Raw genomic sequence first — 27,451 nt, 5'->3', positions numbered from 1 at the left:
TGGGATGCTGCCACAGCATGGCTTGGTGAGCAGTGCATAGGTCCATGCCTGGGATCCGAACCTGCAAACCCTGGGCCACCAAAGCAGAGCACGCCAACTTAACAACTATGTCACTGAGCTGGCCCCAACCTCAGCCCTTTCTAACACAACTCCACCATTGTTATTCCTCTTCCCACTACAGATCTTCCTTGACTCACAATAGGTTTACATCTCGATAAACACATTGTAAATTGAAACTATCGTAAGTTGAAAATGCATTTGATACACCTAACCTACCGAACATCTTAGCTTAGCCCAGCCCACCTTAAACGTGCTCAGAATACTCATGTTAGCCTACAGTTGGGCAAAATCATCTAATGCAGAGCCTATTTTATAACGAAGTGTCGAATATCTCATGTAACTTACTGAATACTGTACTGAAAGTGAAAAACGGAATAGTTGTCTGGTTACAGAATGGTTGTCAATGTGTCAGTTGTTCACCTGGTGATCGTGTGGCTGACTGGGAGCTGCAGCTTGCTGCCGCTGCCCAGCATCCCGAGAGAGGAGAATACTGCATCTTGCTAGCCCTGGAAAAGGTCAAAATTCAAAGTACAGTTTCTATTGAATGCCTATTGCTTTCGCACCATCATATAGTCAAAAAATTATAAGTTGAACCCATTGTAAATCAAGGACCGTCTGTAGTTATTTGGATCCAGATACAGCCTGGAGCTTTAGTGGTGGGGTAGGGGATGGAGAAAGGAGCTGTGAAGACTGCCTTGGGATCAGTATTAACCTTCTTCATGAGTGTGCATAGATATGCTGAGGACAGAGCAACACTGTGGACCGAAGAATCAAGATTTGTAAAGGAGGTAACATTCATGTGTGCCCTGAAAGATGGGTAGAACTTAAACGGTTTCAAAAGCTCCAAAGAAAGGAATGAAGGAACAAAGTGAATAAATGTTAAAATAGAGAAATTCTCTGCCTTAAAAACAGAATAAGCACACAATAAATAGCCTTATTGAGAGTCTGCTCTCAATAGGCATCATCTTAGCTGCTTTAAGTCACCATAGACCCTGATAAAATGCTTCAGAGAAAAAGAGAAATCACACTGATCACTTCTCCCCTAATGGGAGTTAGGCCAGTGCAGTGGTTAAGTCAACCCTGGAGGCGTAGTGCCAGGGCTCGCATCCCTTCTCCACCATCTGAAAGCTGTGCGACCTGTGCAAGTGCCTTAACTTCTTCCTACCTCACTTTCCCCATCTGAGTAAAATGGGGATATTAATGCTACATATCTCACAAGATCGTTGTGAGCATTCAAATAAATTAGTACAAGCAGATCACTGGTCAACACTCAGTAAGCATTAGTTGTATTCAGTTGAACTCTCTCTGCAGTTTTTTCTGAATTGATAATAATATTAAAAACTATCATGTATTAACTGTTGATATGGAGGCATCTCGCTGAGCATCTGTGTAGTAAGGGCCTCCCATGTCCCCATGTAGCAGGTTTATCTTGGAAAGTGGAGAAAACTTCCTGGTCTGTTTGTAGATTGGCCAGGTCTGGTCCACTTCCTAGAGGAAAAGTGACATCCTCTAGTTCATTTCTACCCTCCGTCTCCATGGTGGAATGTGTCAGATGGGAGCAAATGTGTGAGCTTCTTACTCTTTCATAGATAAGACTTAACCTCATCAAGACCAGGTTTCGAAGAGGTTCTTCTCTTCCTGCAGAATGTGGAAATTCAGTGTGTGCATCTTAGATGCCCAAGAAAGCAGGAACCCATGCTAGCAGTGCATTTTTTTTTTTTTACTGACTGAATTCACCCTAAAGAAAAACATTTACTCCAACCACCTTTTAACTCATTTCTTTTCCCTATTAATTAGGGGAAACCATTTCTGACAGTTTCTTAAAGTTTGGCTACAGTTGTATGGAGGAAAGGGGACAAGCATCTTCCTTTATACAATGAGCACGATTCCTGATATTTCTATTTTCATTGAATGGAGTAAGTACCTTCTGAGCTTTTCCTGAGGCTATGTAGGCCAGGTTTTATTCTTGACAAGGTTTCCTTATCAGAGTAGTGTAACCCTTCTGGAAAAATAGAGGATCTCTCAGGGAAGGGGAAAAAAAAACCCCACAATACTTGACACACTTTAATTATAGCTGGGCAATAGCAATAGCAACATCATGTAAACTGGCTGTGTTTAGGAGTTAAGTTCTAATTGAGTACTTTTCAGTCTGATATGTAAAAATAAGTGTTGTAAGGCCACAGCAGCATGAATCACAGTGATAGTCCATCTTTCACTCTCCCGTTCCGTCTTCTAACACTCAGAAGGAAGGTCTCAGGAGGTTTAATAAGCACCAAGAACAGGACAGCTCACCCAGGACTTCTCTACCCAGGCAGAAAGTGTCTACTATTTGGTACTATTAGATTCTTTTGTGTTTTCAAGTTTCTGTAATGACAGAAGTTTTCTCTAGAGAGGAACCAATAGGAAATTTTACATGCGTGTGTGTGTGTGTGTGTGTGTAATTTATTTATTTTAAGGAATTGGCTCATGCAATTGTGGGGTTGGGGTTGGCAGGTCCACAACCCATCGGGCAGGTGGGCAGGCTGGCTGCCTGGAAACTCAGGCAGGAGTTGATGCCATAACCCTGAGGCAGAATTTCTTCTCTGGGAAAGGTCAGTTTTTGCTCTTAAAGGCCTTGAACTAACTAGATGAGGTCCACCCACATTATCAAGGATAATTTCCTTTACTTAAAGTCAACTGATTGTAGATGTTAACCACACTTACAAAATACCTTCACAGCAACACCTAGATTTGTGTTTGGTTAAATAACTGGGTACTGTAGCCCAACCAAGTCAACACTCAGAACGAGCCATCACAGTCCTGAGCCTCCCTTCCATTTCCTGAATCTGGGACTTGTAAATCCTCTTGCTGGCCCCAAAAGATCATGGACTTTCTTCTTGATCCCAGGATATCATCTGATCTATCAATGTCTTCTTCTCATATCTTCCATGTAGTTTGGTGGATTTAGATTGCTTCAAAGGTGATGGATAGAACTTTCTAGTGTACTTCTCAAATCTAGCTATGAAAAAATAAACTATTGCCTGGGTTGAATGGTGATAAAATTTCTTAGAAAATATCCCAGAAACGTGGGAGGACTTGTGCCTCTGCAAGTTGGCCATCAGTCTTTATGCCTCAACTTTCAACAAGTGGAACCTGTGGGAGGAATCAGTGCGCGTCATGGAGAATGGGACCAATGCAGATTTTCTGACTAAAGGAAAACCTTTAATATGGCACATTCTGAATCAGGGAAGCTGATGCCTAGAGAAAAAACTAGGTCCCCTTTGTCAAAGTCAAGATAGAAAGACTGGGGGCCGGCTCCGTAGCCGAGTGGTTAAGTTTGTGCGCTCCACTTCGGCGGCCCGGGGTTTTGCCAGTTTGGATCCTGGGCATGGACATGGCATTGTTCATCAGGCCATGCTGAGGTGGCGTCCCACATAGCACAACTAGAAGGACCCACAACTAAAATATACAACTATATACTGGGGGATTTGGGAAGAAAAAGCAAAAAAAAAAAAAAAAGAAGAAGAAGAAGATAGGCAACAGTGGTTAGCTCAGGTGCCAATCTTTAAAAAAAAAAATTAGACTGAAGTTCAACTCACAGAGGCATGAGTCCTCTCCATCTTTCTGGCTATTTCCTAAGAGATTTGATCACCATCCAATCCAAGCAATAGGGTATTATTTCTTAGCAAGACTTGGGAAGAACATTAGAAAGACAGGAAAGGTGTGGGTGGGAGGAGAGACTTCATAGGCTGGACATGATGTTTCCTAGATACCTCTCTTTCTCAACGGCCTCCACAGTGGGTGAGCCAGCTTTTGATTTAGTCTCAGAGAACTCACAGAAGCCCTTGACTTCCCCAATCAGACTACCACGTGGAGAGGACTAAGAGGTCCTCCTCACACAGTTGCATCTTGGTACCTGGGGACATGGAGCCCTCACTGATGGTCCTGCTCCACAGTAGAAGGACTGACAACTCTCTTCACCCCTCTGAGCTGATTGCATGCTTGAGTCAAGACTACTTAGAACACCTGTTGGATTGAGGGGAGTTGAGGAATAGTTTGAAATCATGTAAATTGGGAAAGTAAGAGAACCATTAAAATCAGCAACACACACACATACACACACACACACACACAAACACACACATATAGCAAAAGAGAGTAGAGCCCGCAAGGAATTGGCTGGTACTTTCAGCTATTAGTTGCACTTCAGAAACATTTATAATCAGTCAATTTTAAAACCAAATTATAGGAATGGTCACTCTTCACTTTAAACTGTATTCCCTGTATGGACTATAAGGGCTTTGCAAAAAACTCTTCCTTTCTATCGTGGAAATGAAAAGCTGAGTACTTTCTCCCTTTCCCCAGATCGGCTATGAAGGGATTTGGGGCCCCACAGCCCATCGTGACTCAGAGGCAGCTGCTCTGAACCGAGGCTTGCACAGACCTCCAAAGGAGCCTGTCCAGAGGCTTGGCCGCCCAGTGATTAGGCCCTGAAGAGCTATTCTGTGTTTCTGGCAGTTGATACACACACACACACACACACACACACTTCAAAAGGCCACTGATGAAGTGTATTCACAAGGACTGGCTGAAGTGATGTAATGGTGGCTTAGGGGGTGAGGGGGTGGACTTGGGAATTAGAGAATTGAAGGCTGACAAATGATAACGTTCACAGAGCCCCCTTCTGCAGGGTTCCAAGTGCTCTGCCAATAATTTCCTGCACATCTGCAGACGCGCTGTGGAAGTGCCGAGTCCGCGGCGGAACCCGGCCCTGACGATTCCCGTTTCCACCCTCACGAGTCACTCCGATGACCTTCCTTGGCTCATTTCGTACACCCTGGTTTTTTGAAAAGCCCATTCTTTTCTAGTTGAGAGAGCCTGAGAGAAATTCTGAAATTCACAGAGTTGTTTAGGGATAGAATTTGTTGTAACTTTTCAAAATTGAGAGACTTACAAGGAAAGAAGATATGTCAGAATTCCCAAAAAAGGGAAATATTCTGAGGGGCTGAGGTGAAAAAATACCAACCTTCCAAGTTACTGGGCCCCATTCAGTCCTGTAATTGCAACAATAGGAAAATGACCAGCGTTATGGGGCTGCTGGAGAGCTATGAAAACAGGCCTGGTTTTTGAAACCACTGTTAAGATTGTCCCCTCAAGGCCAAAGCAGGTGTTTCTAAAGCACCCAGAAACAGGTCTGGGAAAAGCCTCAGCCCCGCGTCGGTGAGCAGGTTCCTTGCTTTCTGTGCATCTGGTGTGTTTCCGAGGACCAGTGGGCACAGTTGTAGCTAATATGGGCCCTTTAAATGTCCCCTCACTGCTCTGGTATTCAGCATGTATGTTAAAGGCAGAGGATGGCTGGGTTTTATAATGTCTTGTGCCAAACTACATGCTGCAAGAGTCAAAATTCAGGCTCAGACATCTGATTGTCGAACCACAGGACTCCGGGATTACTCGTACCAGTGAAAGCCATTTGGCCCTGTTTTCTCTGTGAACAAAGCTATCTGTGTTGGTTCATTTAATCTAGCATATATCTGGCAATTATCGATATTAAATTGATTTAGTGTTTCGAAAGATGTTTCAGACACCAAACACAGAACTCCCAGTTTATTTTACAGCTGAATACAGAACATGAATTCCTTCCCGATGTAATCAGCTTTTGGTTTAACCCCTGAAGTGTAAGCATTGATCCCTTCTTAACTTGGTGACTTAATTACTATCCTTCATGCCCTCCTTCAGTGTAATTTATTCTCTGGAAATAAACGGAACCCTTTAGGTGGAGGGTCACCTGTGTGAGCTTGCGAGGGGATTGTTTTTATTGAGTAGAAAGACAATTTGTTCAATGTGTCGTGGTTATTTACCAGAAGGCTGATGCTATGGTAGGGATGTTAACACTATCTGCTATTTCACAGGGAAGTTCTAAAAAGCGTTTTGTTTCCCAAAGCACTTGGGTAATTCTGCCAGCATCTCTCAGAGGTATTACCCAATTTCACAGGGAAGGTATGTGAGGGAATGTGTGTGAGGGGAGAGTAGCCAGCAAAACAGAGAGAGGTGAAAATATTGTCAATAACATAGGCAGTAATTGAACATGATCCCCTTACTCTTATGTTTTATCCTCTAGGTCACACTGCCTCCTACATTACATTATCGGTATTAACATAAGCATGGGAGATTAATTTTATAGATCACATGAAAAGTAGATGACATTTATCTTCACTTTTCAATGAGTCGTCTTATTAGGAGAAGGGTAAACATTCATCTGAGGTTAAAATAGTTGAGTTTAGAACAAAATTAGTCCCCTAACTGCTTTATTGCTTGTTTTATTTTAAATTATAATGTAAAAGTCAATTTGCCTAGCTTCGTTCACCAAAAACAGTGTTATTATAATCATGGCTAGCCTCAAGGTAGAATATATTCCCAACAAAATAATAAATTTAAAGATTAGGACAAACTGTGAGAGACCATGAATTAAACTTCACTGGGCCTTTCAGTTGACTTATATCAAACTTGAACTAAGAACGTCTCCCTCACTCCCAACTCAAGACCTTGGATAACAAAGCAGGAAGACGGGAACACATTTTGATCAGCTTAGAACCTGAATTATCAAAAGAAAACTTAGAATAGTCATGTTACTGAAAGTGGTAAAATCTTTTTTTTCGCCCCTTAAAAATAAAGAATTTGAGACGTGGAAGAGATGCCTAGCCGTTTGTTCAGCATGGTTTTGTCATAATCACCTTGGCAAGCTGAGGGATGGTGAAAAAAATTGGGCCTGATTTTTGAGGTTCTGTCATATTTTAAGGCCGGATTCTACCGGGAGGAATGGTGGAATTATAGTTTTAATTCAGGTTGAATGAGCAGCCAATAAATTCTGACTCATGTATGAGCCAAGATGACTTCCTTGTGATGGTGTTGGGCCAGAGGCATTTCTGGGCCATTTCTGGGGGTGGCGATCTTGTCGACAGGTTTGCCAGGGAGCGGCTGGAATCAGATCCTTGGTGTCCGAGTCAGCGGGGAATGCTGGGATGGACAGAGCCCGAGCTGCCTTTCCCGCAGCGTGGCTGCACGACCTTCTGTGCATCGTCCCCAGGGAGCTGTGGCCATCACTTTCCCATGCTCCTGGACCCAGTCCTGCTGCTCGCTCAAGTCCTGGCAGTTTCTTGAGAAAGCAGAACAGGCTCTGTGGCCTCTGAGTAAAGGGCCAAGATGTTTTACTTCCAGGTCAGCTGCTAACTTCCCAAGGGAAGTCATTTTTTTCTTTAATGGCTGTTTTCCATTATCCACTGCACGGAGAGAAACCACGAACCCAACTCTAAACTCCAGGGCAGGGAAGGCTCATTTGGGTAAAACCAAGTCTCTGGTTTTTGTAGATTCTTCGGTATTGAGCGTGTTGATTATCCAGGCCTTTCTTTTCCCTCATGATAACATTTTAGTCATTTATTTGATTTTCTTCTGTATTACAAAAAGAACTTGAGAAGGATCATTTGGCTCATCAGCACTTCTTTCAAAGGCGTTTTGGAGGGTGAGAAAGCCAGTGGCTCTGAAAGTCTTGACTGATTTTTGGCGACTAGATGCAACTTTTGTGTGTTTTTCTGTGCTATCCTGTCTCTTACTTTATATGTGTGTCTGTGTGTGTTGACACAACAATGATATCTGCTCTGGCAAGGGAAATGAGTGGTTGAATTATTTTAAAGTTTGAGATCTTTATAGATATCCGATACCCCCACATTCTCTTTCTCAAGAAAGGTTTCTTTATTTGAGTCATCCTGATTACATGGTCTAAAGTGAATGGACTGTGTAGACACATACTCTAATGCATCCGTCTTTAAGGAGAGATCGCATTTAATGAAGGGCAAGAATAAGTACCTAAAATCAACTTTAATCTTTAGAAATGGTCTGGACTTGTAAAACACTGTGTAACATAAAACCAGGTTAAAAAAAGAAAAAGAAATCTCAGTTTGGAAGTTATGTGGAAAGCTGAATTTTTGCTAGGCTGAGTCAAGGACTTTCAAAACCTTAAAATGAACTCAAGTTCTTGTTTTAAGCAAACTGGAGCTGACTTATGGACGTCGCATGAATCTGTCCCATTTACGTTTAGCCTTTCTTTGAACCTGGGGTGAGAAATCCCAGTGACTCAAATGGGATGGATGATTTTATGCCTAGCCTCCACTTTTGAAATAAAGTGGCTCAGTTTCACCTCGTTCTAGTAATCCAGCATATTTTTGAGCAACATTATGATAGAGTAGGATAGGGTATAGAAATGTAGAATGGGGCTGGCCCCGTGGCCGAGTGGTTAAGTTCGCGCCCTCTGCTTCGGCAGCTCAGGGTTTCACTGGTTTGGATCCCGGGAGTGGATATGGCACCGCTCCTCAGGCCGTGCTGAGGCGGCACCCCACATAACCAGAAGGGCCTGCAACTAGAATATACAACTATGTACTGGGGGGCTTTGGGGAGAAGAATGAAAAAAAATGAAGAAAATTGGCAACAGTTGTTAGCTCAGGTGCTAATCTTTAAAGAGAAATGTAGAATGGGCCCAGAGAAGTGCCGGGAACTGCTTCTGTTCCCACTGGCAAGTGCTCGGGTCTAGGTGTGTTCTGGTTCCATCATGAGACTTTTCATTGGAGCGTCAGTTTTTAAAGAGAAAATGAAAGAAGAGCTCTGGTTATCTACTCATGGGCAAAGTGAAAACTGACTAGTTAGTGGTCTGTGTGAAATGACCAGAGTTAGAACAAATGCAATGGTATTATAGGTAAAGAAGAAAAGTGGAACAGAGAAAAATCTCTTACTGGCGTTTAAAAGGAAGGTTGTATTTTTGGTACTAAGATTTGGAAATGTCCAAAACGTAAGCAATTCCCATAGAGTTAATAGAGCTTTTAGAATCAATAAAGTTTGAATGAAAAAAAAAAAAACCATTGGAAATAATGACTGATTCCTGGAACCTCATGTAGATACAGGGGTTGGGTTGAGATTAGACTAGTGTAATCATAGTCTGCTAAACTGACAACACTCTGGAATATTATTAGCTTTATCCGAATGCCTTTTTTATCAAATTCTTGACCTGATTTTTGTCCCAGTTTCTCTTTTATATCATCTAGGTTTAGTTCTTCCTTTAAGAAAAAAAAAGTTACAAAAAAATTCTAATGAAAGCTGACTGAATTTACCGTGAGTAATATAAGAAAATCTGTTTTGCTAAGGGAGCAACAGAATATTGAAATACCTGGTTTTATATTTTTACGTGGGTTTGGCAAATGTAGTCTGAAAGTGGCTAATATGACGCCTGACCTGGTGTTAATAGTCAATGATAATTCCACATGTACCACCTGCTACCTGTCAGGTTACACATTCTTTCTTTTTTCCTTTTTCCTTATGAAGGTTACATTAACTGTGAATATGGTCTTCATGGCTAGGGTGGAGGCAAGCCGTCATACTTTTCAGATGAAATAGAGCTTTGATGTAATTATCATCTTGGTTTCTTTTCTTCAGTCCCCGCTTCTTCCCAATCCACCTATCCCCACCAATGTTTATGTAGCCCTTAAAAAGCACAACATAGCATCATGAATTTGGGAACAGGGAGAGAGAGAAGAAAAGAGACAAAGAGGGAAGGAGAGAGAATCACAAAAATAAACTACGAGTGATCTTGGAGGAAAATCCTCCTGCCAAGAAATAAAATTGGATAAATTTCCTGGAATGTATACATAAGGGAAAGTACCCATTACCCCAAAATATGATTGTTAACTAACTGCTTTACACCTTAGTGTTTAAATGCCACAAAGTCGTTTCTCTTTCTTCCTAATAACTTGTCAGGAATTTCTCAAAAGCTAACTCCACGAAGATCACGATTGCTTCCTTTCTACTCTCTTGCACTGGTACATATTTTGAAATTGGCTAGACAAGGCTGAAAAAAATATCCAAAAAACCCAAAACCAAACCACTTGCCTATCAATATGTGGGACTTGACTGGGTGACCTGTCCAGCTTTTTCCATCTCTAAGCTCTGCTTCGGATAGTATGTAGAGCGCTCAGTTCAACACTTTACGGGAAGAAGAACGGGGAGACCCTCCCTTTCACTCTGCGTTTAACCATTAAGCACTTTTTTTACTTTAGAAAAACAGACCTGCACACATTCCCGACTACAGAGAAACCAAATTTCCTATTATAACCATTCAGAATGGGATATGGGGAGTCTTAAAGAGAAGCACAATACATTAAAATGATTTTTCTTGAAAGGTGAAGACAATATTCAAGATTTCCGTGGCCATTCTCATATTTTTTGAAAGAAAATAATTTTAGCCTCTTATTAGTACTATTATTCCAGCTGTTGTTATATTCCTTCTGAGTAACTACAAAAGGCACAGAAAGCTCCCTTTCTGTTAGGCTTTTAACAATCTTCCTGAACCGCTTAATCTCTTAGATGAGGACCAAAGGCAAGAGCTATGGTTTGGCTCAGAAAACTATCCAAATATCTTATGTTTCCAAACCATCCAAGTAGCAACATTGCTTAGCTCAGAAAAATTGTTGCAGCTTTTTCTCGGTGCTTTCAAAATATTTTTCTCAGTCTGGTAGTCATTGCAGTAGCCCCATAAGGCAGCTGTCCCCGTTCTCCTTCTAGATAAGAAGAGATGGAGGCCAAGGTGAACACCTCTCAGGGCAGGAGCGGAAGCAGCTCCTCAGGCCGGGCCCCTGGCATCTGCTCCCAGCTATGGCCACAGGCCTCTGAGGTGCTCCTGGCCTTTTCAACTTTCTTCTCAACTCCCAAGCTAGCTTATGTCCTAAGTTTGTCAAGAAAATACTGGCTGACTAGTAGTGCAAAGGTACATTTGGTATGGTAATGAACCTGGGAAAATCATCTCCCATTCATCAGAAGTTTCTACTGTGTACAGCGTCACCATAAAAAAACTAAATTGCAGTGACAGGAAGCCAGGCACATTTCAAGTGGCTCTATCCTCTTGGCCCAACAGTCTTTTGGCCGCTGATATTAGTGATTTAGCTGAGTGGAAGGGCCAAGGAGCTCTCTATTTTCTCTAAAATGATATTTCTCCTCTCTTTGAAGGTTTAATAACTTCCTCTGCCAGAACGTGCATTTCTCACTTCATCTTTCTAGGTTTGTTCTCAATTTGCATGACTATCTATTAAGCTTACCTTGGCCTTCCAGATTCTCGCCTTGCTTCAAATTTTCTAACAAGTCATCTACCCATACCTTGAACTCTCCTGATCCTGATTTATTTTTTGGGTCAAAATTAAGCTTCGTGCTTGGTTATAAAACTACATCGTTTCACATTTTCAAGTGCACAGTTGCATATGTTTCTTCGAGACTCTGCTCTTCAGCATTAAAGAGGGACCCTTCATTGTAATCATTACCGAATGGATACAGTACTAATGGAACTTAATTGTTTCCACTAGATAGATCTCGGGTGTTTTTGGCAGCCAAAATGAAAATGATTCCAAATACCATCAAAGGGGCTTATAAGCACCCAGCATGCACGAGTGTTTTGATATACAGTGGAGTGTTAATATCATTATCTCTCCTAATACAACATACGGTTACTTTAATCCTCTCCCGCCTCTGTGATCTTGGAAGATCCGACGGATAGAAAGCAAAGAATAAAACGCTATATACAAGGAGACAAAGGGAGAATTAGTCCCCATCCTCTGAATGTGATTTTTTTGATTGTTTGAATGTTGGCTTCAAATATGTACCTTTATCAATACTGACTTCTGTATCTTCCACGCTAGTTTGAGTTTGTATGCGACATCAAACATACCTTTTCACACATGTTCTTTCCAGATTTTTTTTAACACTTACTTAGCAGTTTATAGAAGGAAGTGAATGATCTCCTCAAGCTGCTTACAAATTAAAAAAAAATCTGTGCTTATTAATTATGCAGGATTAGTCTAATTATAATTCAGCAAATTAATTAGCGACAGAAGGTGTTCTGAAACATTGGAGTACATTTGCATGTTAAATGGAGAGGCTAGTCTGTAATATATGTAAATTTATGCATGGCTTCATAGTTTAATTTAAAAATTTGCAGCTGCATATGGTATGGGAGCAGGTGAAAAGTCAGTTTTAGTTTAATGATGCTAACAAACATTGGATGGTGTCCTGTCTTAGCAAGAGAATGCACTCCTATCTGCTAATCTACGACTCTGTCATAAGAATATAGCGTTACATAGATGTTCAAACTCAAGGTCATTAGTGAAGGGACCCATAGGTACAATACGTATAAAGCTGGAAACTGCGGAAAGAAAGTGATGATAGGAGGAGCCCAAACTCTGAACTTGGTTTGCCACTTTATCTGGTATTGCAGATTGAGTCAGTCGGCCTTCATTTCGGGAAAGTCACATTCCAGCCTGTGTAAAGACGGGTATCTTTTTGGCTGACTGGTATCTATTCTGGCAGGTGTAAAAGAGTTGTCCAACCTTGATTCCCTTTCCAAATATTCACATTTGCACTTCATTTCAATTTCCTGGAGCCGTGGGAAAGTTATTACCGAGTTATGAATTAATGGTAGGGTAGAGAGTTTTACACATTGGCCTCAACCATCTGGCAAAACAGTAAAACCAGCGGACCAGGCAGCAGCAAAGGGCTCTTGGTGTAATTGGTGTTCACTGCTCAGCCTAGCATAGATGAGCTTCACGGGGAGGGCAGAGACGGGAGGGGGAGGGGAGGCTGCAGCTGAGGAGGGGGCGCTAAGGAAATAGGACGGGAAGGACCCATTAGGCTGATGGCTGGCTAATAACTTCATTTCTCTCCTTCACCCGAATAGTCATGGCATTAGAAAGGGAAATAGATTTGTATTCTAATTCTGAAGTCTCACTGAAAGATGTTTTCTGAAGTCAGTCTGTTACGTGTTCGGTTTCACTCAGTCTTTTTTCCTTTTCTTGATGAGAAGGGAGAGAAAGGATAGGGCAAAAAAGAGGATGCAGGTTAAAAATAAAAACAAAAACAAAAAAGGAAAAGATAGAACTATGCTGATTACAAAGAACCCTCCAAAGGCATTTGATGAGAACAATTGGAATTACAAACCTGCTCTTAGTGTTGGGTTTCATTCCAATTCAAGCCCAAAGTGTTCAATTATTATTTTCATTAATGGTGTCAGATTTTCATCCGAGTGCAAAAACAGGACTTTTCCTCAGAGATTCTTCCCTACGAGCCTCATGGTGCCAAGAAATGGAATGCAGGAGAGTGAAGATGTGTCTGAATACAGAAGGAAGAAAAGTCCCAACATACAACCCCAGGTCCTCAGAAACTGTGGTGTCAGAAATAAGTGGAGAATCACAGTGGCCCCTTGTTTTTGCACCTCTGTGACTGTTTACAGCCGATTGCTTGCCGGGGGAGCGATGGGGACATTCACTTCGGGAGAAATCAAGAAATGGCTTTGAAAGGAAGTCTGTCAATACGGGAGTCAGAATTACACAGCGGGGGGAGTCGCTCCCTCCTGGTGCCTAAATGAATACGGCAGTGTGTTTGGTAATGAAGGATCTATTGCCAAACTGAAATGCCGCTTCCAGGAGCTTGTAATTGGAGTGAACGCCAATAGAAAATGATTCGATGGGTCCATTGCCAGTTAGGAACCAAAGCTCTGCATTATTTTGCCTGAGCACAGTTTACTGAAAACAGTGATGAGGATGTCGCGCCCCCATTTTGTTGCTGTTGTTCTTTTCCTGAAATCTGTTGTAAGAGGTTAATTACATGTTCTTTTTTTTCTTTTTAAAATATCTTTAAATATCTTTAAAATATCCCTAAAATTAAGGGACAATCTTCAAGTGGAATATATATTAATATTGGAGAGGGAAGCAGTGCAGAGAGAACCAGATTTGAATTTGTGGCAACTCCCTCTGGTGTAATTTTGTTTGGAAAATGGGCCATTTTAAAATGTAGTCAGGGAGAAGGAGATTCAGGGGAGAGGGGTACAAGCATCCATTGCAAAAGGTGAACGAGCTAACTTACTATGAACTGGGCTTCTACCCAAACACTTTGCGTGGGTAACTAATCCTCACTTCTGGCCCAGGAGGTCATGTTACAGAGGAAGAAACTAAAGGTCCCTAAGTTTTACAATAAATAATAAGCAAAAAAGATAATAATTGCAGAAGCCTCGACACTATGTGGAAATGGCTTGGTAGAAAGACCTCCTTTCCCCCACCCACCCACCCCCCAACCCCCGCAATGAGCTGCTACATATAGGACTGAAATTATCTACTTCCAAAGAAATTAGCTTGCTGGTGTATTTCAAAATCTCCAATGTAGGAGAGTCTCCTTTGTCATTTGAGCAATGCTTTCAAAGTTTGTATTTAGTGACTTGATTCTCAAAAAATGTTTTTCAAGATTTAATTCAACTTCTTGTGTTATACATTGAAGTTCTGGATTTTTTTTCTCCTTAGTGTTGATGGACAAATGGCCTTGAATCTTCCTCATCCACTTCAGCACTTTTGCATTCTCTTTGTAGAGACAGGCTGCAGCTATTTGGGCCGTGCCATCTTTGGACCATGTGGGTTCTTGAGACATCTTGTTTTCCAGATATCTGATGGACTTGCTTATCTTCCTCTGCACACTCCAAAATAGCCACAGAATTTCTAGAGATGCTGTCCCTGATAGGAGTGATAGACATTTTTGTTTGTTTGTTCTGTGGTATAACATGAAGAATGACTCTACTCTCCTTTCCAGAGAGTAAGATGAAGGATGTGACATGATCCCCCGTGTAGAACAATGCGGTACTAGTCCCCTGAAACCGAGATGCTTGGCAGTCTGTCCCACCTTTTCCTTCAGAAGAGGTTTGGCCAAACTCCCCCCAGAGCAATGTTTTTCTAAGAGTCAGACAAACCGGAGTTCCACTCCTAGCTCTTCCACTTACTAGCTGTTTGACCTTGGGCAAGTCATCTGAACTTTCTGCGCCTTATTCATCTCCTCTGTAAAATAGGGATGTTAATTCTCCTACTCTCAGAGTTGGGTGGATTAAGGGAAGTCATACATGGCAAATAATATGAGGTCAATGAATATGGGCTACTTATTTATTATTATAATCATCATAATTAATCTTTTAGTCAAGGGGAGTTGAGCATAGTTGGAAGTAAGAAAGTTTGTTGCTTACAAAATTTCCGTAAACTTAAATTTTTTGAATCTGAAATGAACTTTCCTGGAAATAGCCTAGCTGAATAAGCTTTAATGGTAATATGGTCCTTCCTTAGGAATGTCAATGGAGATTAAAGATTTTATATATACTCTGTCCATATATTTATATTTGTACTTTAAGGGATTGTTTAAAAAAATGGATTACATAGAAAATCAGCTTATAAAAGGGAGTATTTGATATAAAGCTAAAGAAGCCAGTCAGTCAAAAATTTTAAATCGTCTCCCCTTTGCAGGGATCTTCTTGGACCTTTGTGCCAGCGGCCATCTTACCAGGCAGATCTCAAGTACCAGGTGTTCTCAGATGCCCCATTGTCAAGTTTTTAGGATGTAGCAAGAGCCAATGGGGAGTTTGACCTCTCAGCATCTCTTCAATTTTGTGGACTCAATTAAGAGTCTTTACAAGGTTCTTAGAGCATCAAGGCCTTTTCTTCTCTGGGCTGACACCTGAACAATCAACAGATTTATCAAGGGCACGTCATCTTGAGTCCAAGGCCAGGGCCCACTGCTGCCCTTCACCTTACTTGGGCTGCCTGGATTCGGATTCTGTTGGAGGCTTTGGGGAGAGGAATATGTGTTCTCTCTGTTGTCAGAAGGTTCAAAGAGGATATTAAAGTTAAGACCTAGACTAAGGCTGGAACATCATTATTGTGTTTTTCACTGATCTCAAGTGGAAACCAATTACTTAGGGGTTTTCCTACCATATAAAGCCGCCATGTGGGCCATTTTCAGGGTGAGAAAATGGCCTTATGGGTGTCCATCCAGCACAGCCCCTCACTCTGCCTAGTCCCCCAAAGGATGTAAGCTTGAGAGTATCCTGGGAGAAGAGAAGCAACTGCCAATTCCTTTCAAATATGATTTTATGATCCAGCCTATACCTACATTTGGTAGGTCTCAGAAATGATATGAGAGTGTTTTGAGGGAACGGGTTTATCTTCTTTTCAGAAGCATGCTCGGACAGTGGAAACCAATTGTATTTTAATTTATTGGACTCCAGAAAAGGAGGTTTAGCAGTTATGCAGATAAAATATGTGTCTTCCTAAAAAATGAATGGACATAGACCTTTAAGCATCTATGTCGTTTGTGAAACTATATCAACTCTATAGATGGCTCAGACTTTAGTGATCCAGTCTGCTTATGTGGCCATTGTGGCAGAGAGAAAGAACCAGATAGAGCAGCCTTGCTCTTGGCCCTTGGAGAGTGTGGAATGTTCTCATCTCCACATGTATAAGATGTGGCCATGTCATTGCAGGAGTTGTTTCCAGAGAAGGCAGAATTAGATTCTTTTTAAGGGAAGAAGTTTCCAAGTGAAAGGTATTTTACATACTATTTTACATAGAGTAAGGCTCTGCATAATGGTAGCTGTTAGTAGTGCCAAGTTCACATTCCTATGATAAACATCCCTGTCTAATCTTCTTCTTGAAAGAAGCTTCCATGCCCTCCACAGACTTTTCCTAAAGATTTTTTTGTATTATAATTTTTTAGAATGCCCTATATCTGGGATTTCAAATTGGAGATAAAATTGAGTGGCCTCTTCCACAAATCTGGAGAAAGATTATGCTGGGTTTTGTACTAGTCAGATCATTGGGTATGATCCTGGAGTCTATCATGACTATTAAGTACTTACCCATCCTGTGATTTAGAGACCCCCGCTGCCCCACCACTGAGCCTTAACTCTGCACCCTATCTGTGCATCTAGTGTGAATCTCAGTTTCTATGTCGAATGGGCTGAGGATGCATCTAGAGCCATCTAGGAGCTTTCGTTCTGTTCTTGAACAGTGCTGAATTTCCAATATTCCAGAGATTGGGAGCAGAAGAGATTTTGGGGGTACTAGGTAATCCCCTGGGATCTTCGACCCATGTTCAGGGGTCTCCAGATTCATCTCAGAATCTACAGAAGCATATTTTGAATACTTTGGTTGTGTGCTCCATGAGGGCGAGGATTTTGTCCATGTCGTTTGCCATGGTGCCTGAAGCTTCACAGCACCTACTACACGCTTAATAACTGATCAAATGAGCAAATAAATAAATTCAGCAGGGGTTTTCAATAGTAGGCATTTACTGTCATGCAACTATCTTTGACCTAATGTTTTCCTCTTGGGCTGCTATAATCCGCTCACTTTCCAAGAAACCAGAATCCTTCTTGGGTTTTTATTTTTTTTCTTCTTCTTTTTTCAGAATATGTTTTCTGAAGATTTTTTTTTAAATAGCTGTATTGAGATATAATTTACATCCAATAAAGTTCACCTTTTCAAAGTGTGCAATTCATTGGTTTTTAGTATATTCACAAAGTTGCGCAACTATCACCATAATCTAATTGGTGCAGGGAACAGAACACCAGATGGACCTTGCTGCCGGAGAGACCCAGGTTCAAATCCTTGTCTCTGCCATTTACAAGCTGTGTGAGCTTGGGTAAATTTCTTAAATTCTTGGTGCCTTTGTTTTTCCCAGCTGTGAGATGATTTGGACTCATAAAGATATTGTGAGAAATAAATGAGGCATTGTGTATCAAGCACATAGCTTGGAGCATGGCACAGAGTAGATGTTTGGCAAGCCTTCTTCCCCTCCGCTCTGTGACCCCCGTACCCTTCAGCTGCTGGAGCACACAGGCTGGTGAGCAGGGACAGAGATGGCTCTGATGTGATATTCTTGAGCCACCTTCTCCTACTTCAGAAGCATAGAGAAAGGATCCGAAGGGAATGGTGCATCTCGCTGAATAACCTGCCCATCAACCCTGAGGCAATGCCAGCTCTGGCCAGAGCATCAGCCAAGATGCCCCGTTTTCCACCAATCAGCTATCCTTGATGATTCTTCTTTCTCAGTCTCAGTCAGTGGGTTTGACTTATTGCAGAAAACCCCCCCACACACCCCTGTTGAGCTTTAATAAGTTCAAAATAGTCAAAATAAGTAAAAAATAGTCTTTTTGTCTTCAGTGATTTCTTCCCCCAATGTAGCCATTTCTGGAAGGTTCTCAACTCTACAGATTTTTCTTTGCAATCATAGAATATTAATGTTGAAGGAGCCCTAGAGATAATCCAGTTAAACCCTCTTTTTAACAGCTGAAGAAACTGAGGCCCCAGGAAGTGAGGTAACTTGGTTACATAGTTAGTTGGTAGCAAGTCGAGACGAGCACACTGTCAGCATTTACTAAATATTTGTGGAATGAAAGAATGCCTTTTGGTACATTATATCGCCACGGTTGACCTAGGAACCAGACTGAAATCTAAGGGCTTGAGTTCCTGTTTTGACCCCACCTCTCTATTCCTCTTTATCTGTAAAGCAAGGATAAACCGAGAGTTGTCAGTGTTTACTCTTAAGGGATGGGATCAGAAGCCCTGTAAAGTGGACCACACTAAGTGGTCATAATATTTATGTAGTCAACATTGTTTGGAGAAAGTGGAAATAGCAACTTCCATGCTGATGAGGATCTGCGCATTTGGTCTGAATCTCGTAATTCATTTTGGTTTCCCGTTTCTGAGTGGAGAGAGCTGACATTTTCCAGGCAGCTCTGGCTTCAGAGGGATCCAGACCCAGGGGATTTGTTCCCTGCAAGTTACCCCATGGTTAATGAATGGTATGGTTAGTACAGGGTTCTGCACCAAGACCCTGAGCACAGTGGGTGGAGGGGGTGATGGGGAGAGAGGTGGAATTCATCAGTAAAAGGAAGAGACAAAAAATTAGAGATGTCAAAAGTCCCAGAATTTCTTTCAATTAATTTTTAGGCCCACATATAAAATATCCAGGCCTTAATTTCTGTTGCTAGTCATTTAGGAGTGGCTGTGCCTTCTTTTAGAAAGTAGCACACAATGTCAGAGAATTTTCTCTCTCCCTCTTCCCTTACTCCCACCCTCTTCCACCGCCCTCTTCCCCTTTGTGAACAGAATGTATCTCCTTAGTGTGCAGGGGGCTGTGTAGGTTACAAACTCAGACCTCAGGCCAGCGAAACAGTCAACACAGGGTGTTTCCCATCCAAAGAACTGTTAAGGGTCCTAATTTAAAATGAATAAAGGCTTTCAGCAGGCCCCTTGTTCCCTTAAATCAATTCTGTTTTATGTAAACATTTATCTCCTTTGCACTTTCCCACCCACCACACCATTCATATAATAGTGCCTTCGTGAACATTAATGTTTTCACCAGATACGTTTTGGAGCAGGGATGGGGTAGGTAAGGGGGGCTATAACACACAGAATGCATTATGAGGAGCCCAGTGTGGCAGAACTTTCCCAAACTCAAGGAGTTAGTGAGAAAAAGCAACTCGATTTGGTTTTAATAGAGGAAAAGAAGTAAATCACTGACGGGGGTGTTGGACAGATGTGGTGTGGGGTCGAGGGCTATTGTTTGGAGAGAAACACAAGCGAGAAAAAGGCAAGTTCTAAGTATATCGTGAGAGATCCTCTGTGCATTGTAAGTGGCTATAGCTGACTGTGCTATGAATGTGCAAATGGAAGACTCTTCCCCTTAAAAAAATAAAATGTTTGAATTCTGGTCAATCTTCTCTTAAATAAAAGCTGCAGTCCTTTCTAAGGCGCTCCGCTTGCTTCGGGCAGACGTTTACTGCACTTTAGGACATGGGGGCAGGCTGCGAGTGCGCACACCGCCAAGAGCAGTGCACAGCCCTCCCTGCTCCTCGTCCTTCTGGAGGTCGCTCAGATGCAGACCCTGGACCCCTTCGCACACACCCCAGAAGAAGTGAAAAGCAGATGTTATAAAATAACAAAAAAATATTTAGCTGTTATTTCCAAATTCACACCCAATCTCATTCATAGATAGGGTCAAGAGCACGTGGCCAAATATGTTTACCAAATCCGGTGTTAAAGAACCTCAGATACCGAAAACACTCTGGAGAGTGCCATGCTCCTTCTCCCCTCCTTTATCATTTACTGTTTATCTTCCCAGCAGGTTTTGTTATAAGTGATAAATACAATTAATTGGAGTGCTCTCTAATTCTTTTGTGTGATTGTTAAAAAAATAAATAAAAATAAACCATCACCGTGAGAGCATTTCACCAACCGTTGCTTTAAAATAGAATTTTTGGAAGCATTGTTGATTTCTCCTTATTTTTGTTGGTAAATCCTGGGGAAAATGTATATCTTTTCCTTTAAAGTTCTAATTCAAGGCATGGATGTGAGAGTTCTGAAGGGACTTTGGGACTGCGGTAAAATTTCGTTGTCATAGTAACAGAAAGGGAAAGAGGCCTAGCTCACCTGGGACTTTAACACTGCAAAAGCTGGATTTTTTTTTTTTTTTTTTTTTTTTTAGGGAAAGGACTCTGCAAGTGAAATAAATGAAAAACTTATTGTATTTTGAAACAAAATTCCAAACATTAAATAGGTAAGTGGCTGAAAAGGCCACTTCTGCCATTTTTCTTGGCTGATGTACTTGTCTGATTCAAGATACCTAATTTTAAAATTGCACAAACAGGTTATTTAGGAGAATGTTGGCTTAAACAATATGTCTTATGAATGATAACCTCACACAGTTATTCTGTGCCTTTGTATTTTTCTGGATAATCTATAGAGGGTCTGAAAGGACATTCACACTTGCTATTAATCATAACAACCCCGGCGTACGCCTTCACAGAAAGACTCTGTCTTTGGATGGTAACGTACCATTTTCTGACTTTATGTACATTGGTTGAAAATCTCAGGTCTGCTTTGTGTGTGAGGGTGTACATGTGAGGTGTGTGAGCATGAGGGTGTGTGAGCACGAAGGTGTGTGTGGCCAGCGGAAAGCCACAGATGTGAGGAGCGCTAGGATTCTGGGCTAATCGTGCCATTTTTAACCCTCTGGAGTAAGACATTTTTGCACGGCAGGAGTCACTGCTGCTTTTGAAGGCTTTTTTTGGAGAGAGAGAATGCTCTAGCAACTTGGGGGTGGGCGTACGCACCAGACCAGCTTGTGAACCAGTTCACAGTCCTCAACAGTCATGAAGCAGGCGGCGCAGGACTTGGGACTGAAAACAGCCACATTTACAAGTTCAAGTTGCAGAGGGTCAGCCGTGTTGCTTCACAGGCAGGGCGGCTGAAATTCCCCAGACCTGAAACACAATCACTTTCGAATCAGATCTAATATAATGCAGATATATTCTCTCTGAAAAAATGTTTACGTAAAAATGTAACACATTGCTTTCTCTTCACAGATTCTTTTTAAAATTTTTCCTCAAGTGCAATCAGAATTGTTTGAAAACAGCGGGAAACCCAAGGGACATGAGAAGGTTTCAGGTAAGGGGCCCTCAGCGCTTTCCTTTTAAATAAGCCATCCAGTTTTTCCTCTCCTCAGCACTCTTTTTCTTTTTCTTTTTTCCTTTAGAAAACATTATTCAGTGATGCTGCTAACTGTAAATGATCACCCTCCTCCATAGCGCTGAGGCTTTCTTCATTTTGTAGTGTTTAGGCCTCTGCTTCCATTGCCAAAGCCCCAGGGGAGGGGCACCAACCCATGCTGGAGATTTGATTTTAAGCCCTCAGGCTGCCGTTTGCACACACAGCTGCCCACAGCAGGAACCGTGTTCTTGATATTCAGCCACCTTGGGATTTTTCAAAGCAGCTTCTCTGTGCTTTCTGCAAGCAACAGCTTCTTCCTCTCCTTTTCCATCGATTAACTATTCAGTGGGCTCTCTCGGAGTCTTGTGGAAAGCGCGGCCCAAACAGCCGTGCTCGCTTTAAGATCGCAGCATGACAACAAGACCCACGGGACGGTGACCCAGCTGCCTGGCAGTTAAATCTGCCACCGGTTTCATCACCCTTGCCACTGATGTACCGAGGATACAAGCTAATAAAAACACAGGGCGAGGCAAAGCGTGTCAGGTTGGAGATGAGAGGGAGCGCAGCCCCGCTTGGCCCCCTTCCTTAATCTTTGGAGGACCCATATTTAATCCACCAAATGGCTTTCCTGCCATTCCTGCCCAATCGAAATACATAGTGCTCCCTTCCCCATAGAAAAATTGAAAACATGTTAAACAATAGTGTTCAAGCTTGAGACCCTAAGAAAAATCCTGGCAGCAATGAGAGAGGTGGGCATTATTAGCTTTCGGTTTCAGGTGAGGAAAGCAAGGTTCTGGGAGTTTAGGTAACTCACCTCTAATCACAGGAAGGAGGTGGTGGAGCCAGGAGCCAGGACATCTGTCTGATCAAACTCCTTCCCCCAGACCAGGGGTCTGCGACGTGTGTGCTTTGCCTTGCCTTCTTGAAATTCTTAATAATTTCTGAACAAGGGGCCGCACATACTCATTTTGCCCTGGACCCCACAAATTATGTAGCTGCTCCTGCCTGTCACTCAGAGAGCTTCTGTGGTTTAGGAACAGAATCATTAAAGAGTTAATAGGGAAGATGGGCACACAGACAAGGCCAGGGAGAACGACTTTGAAAAGGAATTCTTGTTATTTTTTTAACCGCATCATGGTTATCAATCTTGCTGGGGCCGGGACACTTTTTGTTAGTTATTTAGCACTGTCACCAGCCTCTCTTAAAAAAGTTAAGCCCCTCCTCTCCATCACACGGATTTCCCCTTTGCTGTACGATGTGAAGACAAGTAGAAATAAAAGGAATGAGCTTTCTTGGGATCAAGCAGGAACACTGTGGTGGAAGTTTATGGTACTCAGTATTCCACATGGGAGTGTAAATAATCTCAGTCCCAAAGAGTGTGAAATTCAAGAGAATCCCAGAGTGCCTCCATGACCAAGGCTAGCTTTCCCTTCCAGAAGAAACGGAGGCCGGGAAGAGAAGTTGGCGGTTTGGGTTCTTACCCTCCTTATTCTCTAGCATCACTTCCAAAGAGTTTCAAGTTTGAGAATACTCTTATAAATTTGGAGAAGCGTTTAATAAAATGCCTTGTCATTTGATTTATCCCGACTTTAGAAATGAACTCACTCAGCAAATGCGCCCCAGTACTGCCTGCGCTTCTTCAGGTATTCACCATGTGAGGTTTCCCATGTGCTGAGGTTTTAACAGTTAGAATAAATATTGCTGCCCTCAAATGAGAAATACTCATCCTATGTGAAGGCATTTGACTTTTACAAAGACAATGGAAAAGATAATAAAAGAAAGTTTGTGGGTTCTGTGATTGTCTTATTTCTGGGGTAGAGCTAAAGTCAATTGGCAATTTGTTTTTTCATTTTTTTTAAGCCCCAATACATAGTTGTATATCCTAGTTGTAAGTCATTCCAGTTCTCCTGTGTGGGATGCTGCCACAGCATGGCTTGATGAACGGTGCGTAGGTCCGCGCCCAGGATATGAGCTGGTGAACCCCAGGCCGCCAAAGCGGAGCACACAAACTTAACCACTATGCCACTCGGCCAGCCCTTTTTGCATTTTTTATTAAGATAAAATTCATATAATGTACCACTCACCATTTTAACCATTTTAAGGTGTGCAATTCAGTGGCTTTTAGTATATTCACAATGTTGTACAACTATCACCACTATATAATTCCAGAACATTTCCATCATCCCCAAAAGAAACACCCTACCTTTCAATTCTCTTCTTTCCCCAACCACTGGCAACCACTAATCTACTTTCTGCCTCTGTGGATTTGTCTATTCTGGACGTTTTGTATGAATGGGATCATACACTACGTGGCCTTTTGTGTCTAGTTTCTTTCACTAAGCATGATGTTTTCAAGGTTCATCCATGTTGTAGCATGTATCAGTACTTCATTCCTTTTTATGGCTGAATAATATTCCTTTGTAAGAATATATGTTTTGTTTATCTATGTTATCAGTTGATGGACCCTTGGATTGTTTCCACTTTTTGGTTATTATAAATAATGCTGCTGTGAACATTCATGTACAAGTTTTTTAGTGAACATATGTTTTCAATTCTCTTGAGTATATACTTAGGAGTAGAATTTCTGGGTCATATGGTAACTCTATCTTTAACTTTTTGTGGAACTGCCAAACTGTTTTCCATAGTGACTGCACCATTTTACATTTTCATCAGTATTGTATGAGGATTCCAATTTTCCACATCTCTACCATTTCTTATTTTCTATTTTTTAATTTTTTAAAATTCTAGTCATCCTAAGAGTATGAAGTGGTATCTCATTGTGGTTTTAATTTGTCTTTCCCTAATGACTAATGATGTTGAGCACCTTTTCATGTACTTATTGGCCAGTTGTATGCTTTCTTTGGATAATTGTTCCTTCAAATCCTTTGCCCATTTTTAGATTGGGTTATTTATCTTTTTATTGTTGAGTTGTAAGAGGTCTTTACATATTCGGGATACTAGGTCCTTATCAGATAAGTGATTTGCAAATATTTTTTCTCATTCCATTGTTGTCTTTTTTACTTTCTTAATAATGTCCTTTGGTGCACAAAAGAATTGGCAACTTTTATACTGTACTCAGATTCTATTAAGAGTATAACCTTCGGGGCCAGCCCCATGGCCAAGCAGTTAAGTTTCACGCTCCGCTTTGGCAGCCCAGAGTTTTGCTGGTTCGGATCCTGGGCGCAGACCTAGCGCCCCTGATCAAGCCATGCTGAGGAGGCGTCCCACATAGCAGAGCCAGAAGGACCTGCAACTAGAATATGCAACTAGGTACTGGGGGGTTTTGGAGAGAAGAAAAAAAAAAGAGAAGATTGGCAACAGTTGTTAGCTCAGATGCCAATCTTTTAAAAAAAAAAGTTTTTGAAAAAAGAATATAACCTTCACTGAAAGCTCTCTTACATGGAGAAGGCTAAAATGGAGAAAGACTTGACTATGTGCTATAATGGTCAAATGAGAAACATGGATCAAGTTCAAAATATGAAACGAAACCAGAGAGAGTAGGTAGTCGTGGTGGTGGGGAGAGGGATCTGAAGGCATGGTAATGTAGGAATTCCTGGAATGTATTTCTCATTCAGAATGACAAAGGTAATCATTTTAAACCACACAGGTAATTATTTCAATTGTCCACTTTTGTTTTATGATCAAACATAGATTTAATCTGAAGTACTCTTTTGTGGTTTTTTGATCTGAACAAAATAGAAATATGAAATATTTCTAACCAAATCATAAATCTAACCAAACTCTGTTGCCTCTCTCCTCCCTCCACTTTCCCCATCCCCAAAACACTGGTGGAACCTAGATTCTTTTCCTAAAAATGATCAAGTGAGAACAAAACCATTATATAGCACTTATTTTGCAGGCTGAAAACTTCTCTTTAATTCAATTTAATTCTAAGTATCATGGACATATAAAATATTTATTGAAACACAGTGGGTTTTAACCCTTTTTTGGCTCAGATCTCTTTGAGAATTTGGCAAAAGCTAGAGTCTCTGTGCCAACAAAAAGCTACGTTTAAACAAAATTTTACTTAAAATGTTAGGGGTTCCCAGACCTCTTGAAACATCTCTTAGGGTTCCATGGACTCCTGATTTAAAGAAGTGAAATTCATCCAACACCAAACGGGCATCCGCCATATAATTTAACCCTTATGATGGCGACCTTCCACTTAGAACTTTTCCTGATGATCTTCCTACTCTCTTGGCTTTAAATGCCATCTATTCTCAAATGACTCCTTGATCCATATCCTCAGACTTCACCCTTCTTGGAGCTGGAGACATACAGCTCTACCTCCCTCCTGGGCATCTTCCCTTGGATGACTAATGAATGAGCACATGTTCACAACAGAACTCAATACTTACTCCCTGATTCCTGCCCTCCTTATTTATTGTCAAAGTGTCACTTCCTCCTCCTAAGTATCTGTTAAATCCATCTCTCTCTCCTGAAAACTGCAGTAGGCCCTACCCCTACTCCTTGTCTAATCCATCCTCAGCGCGGCTGCCAAAGTTATCTTTTAAAACATATCGCTCCTCTGCTTAAAACATGTTATAAATATCTACTGTCCATCAACAAAAGCTCATATTTAAAAAGGCCTGGCTGGTAATAGCTTCACACCCGGCAACGCTTCTGCCACGCCCATCTCCAAATGTTTCCATATGCCCCCCACTCACCAGGCACACCTCACTAATTTCTACTACATGGAATATTACCTGGAAGCTTTCCACATGGTCGCCCCTCTGCCTGAGAACACTTCACCCCTCTGCAACTTGTGACTTCTACTTATGCTTCAAGACTACACCTGAGTGTCACCTCCTTTGTGAGGCATATTCTGACTCTTCTTGGCAGAACTATTGGCTCCTTCTTCTGTGCCAACATACCATTCTCCATAAGCTTTGACTACATCATTGAGCACATTGTCTTGCAGTTATTGTTTATACAATAGACCATGTGCTGATTGAGGGTAATTGATATGTTTTATTTATTTTTGTATTTCTCCTCAATGCCTAGAACAATGCCAGCCACTCTACAGAGCTCAATAAATTGTTATTAAATGAATTTTTACGAAAGAGAAAGAAAAAGAAAGGAAGGAAGGGAAAAAACAAAAGATTTCCAGGACCCCCAACGTATCTAAATCCATGAACTGTGAATGCAGAAAATCACTTCTGCCTTCCTTGAAGTCGAATAATTAGGTGAAACTCTCAGATTAACAGCTCAGTGAAGGAAAGGAAAAGAAATGTATGTCTAGTTGAAGCTGACAGGCCTGTTAAGACATAATGAACCCCAGTCTTTATTTCTCTGTCTTGTGAGTAAAGATCAGGTAGTTGGAAAATCCAGAAGAAAATCAAGCCAAGAAAAGGAGGAGTCAGCCATGTTGTCATTTCCCACATTCAAATTCTAAAATGCAGTGGATGTTGACAATGATCAGGGCTGTTGTTGCCAGCTCACGCTCCTAGATAGGCTACCTGGGTCTGCTGCAAGTCACGGTGAAAACATGGATGCACTCATTCATTTATTCATTCACCCAACCAAGGTTACTGAGGAAACTCTGTGTGCCATGTACTATCCTAGGTGCTGGAGATACGTCAGCAAACAAAACAGATAAAATTCCCTACCCTTCAGGGACTTCCGGGGTAGTGGGGAGATAAGGAAAATAAGATAAATGAGTGATTTACATAGCTGAGCTCTGCTTCTCTATGGTCTTTAAGTGACCTGCCTGGAAGCACAGGGGCCCAGCGTGGGGCCGGTTGTCTCTGTGTTGCCTGCTGGAACTCGGTGGTGTGCTCAAGTACAGGAAATGTGGGAATTAAATGACACCCACCATTATAACAATAGCAAGTGTGGGGGCCGGCCCGGTGGCCCAGCGGTTAAGTTTGCACGTTCCGCTTCTCGGTAGCCCAGGGTTCGCTGGTTCGGATCCCCGGTGCGGACATGGCACCGTTTGGCACGCCATGCTGTGGTAGGCGTCCCACATATAAAGTAGAGGAAGATGGGCACGGATGTCAGCTCAGGGCCAGGCTTCCTCAGCAAAAAGA

At 41.7% G+C, this 27,451-nt stretch overlaps 1 protein-coding gene across 1 annotated transcript in view; it reads left to right on the top strand.

Annotated features, from left to right (window-relative positions):
- EBF2 (EBF transcription factor 2) overlaps positions 1–27,451 on the top strand; it is a 187,192-nt gene that overhangs the window by 106,758 nt on the left and 52,983 nt on the right. The window contains exon 7 of the mRNA XM_008535733.2: positions 21,299–21,380. Within this exon, the coding sequence (XP_008533955.1) occupies positions 21,299–21,380 (82 nt within the window). The remainder of the gene's footprint in view (positions 1–21,298; positions 21,381–27,451) is intronic.

This window comes from Equus przewalskii, chromosome 2 (assembly GCF_037783145.1).
Source record: "Equus przewalskii isolate Varuska chromosome 2, EquPr2, whole genome shotgun sequence".
NCBI lineage: Eukaryota > Metazoa > Chordata > Mammalia > Perissodactyla > Equidae > Equus > Equus przewalskii.
The sequence above is the reverse complement of the archived record's forward strand: the minus strand, read 5'-3'. Positions and strand labels throughout refer to the sequence as shown.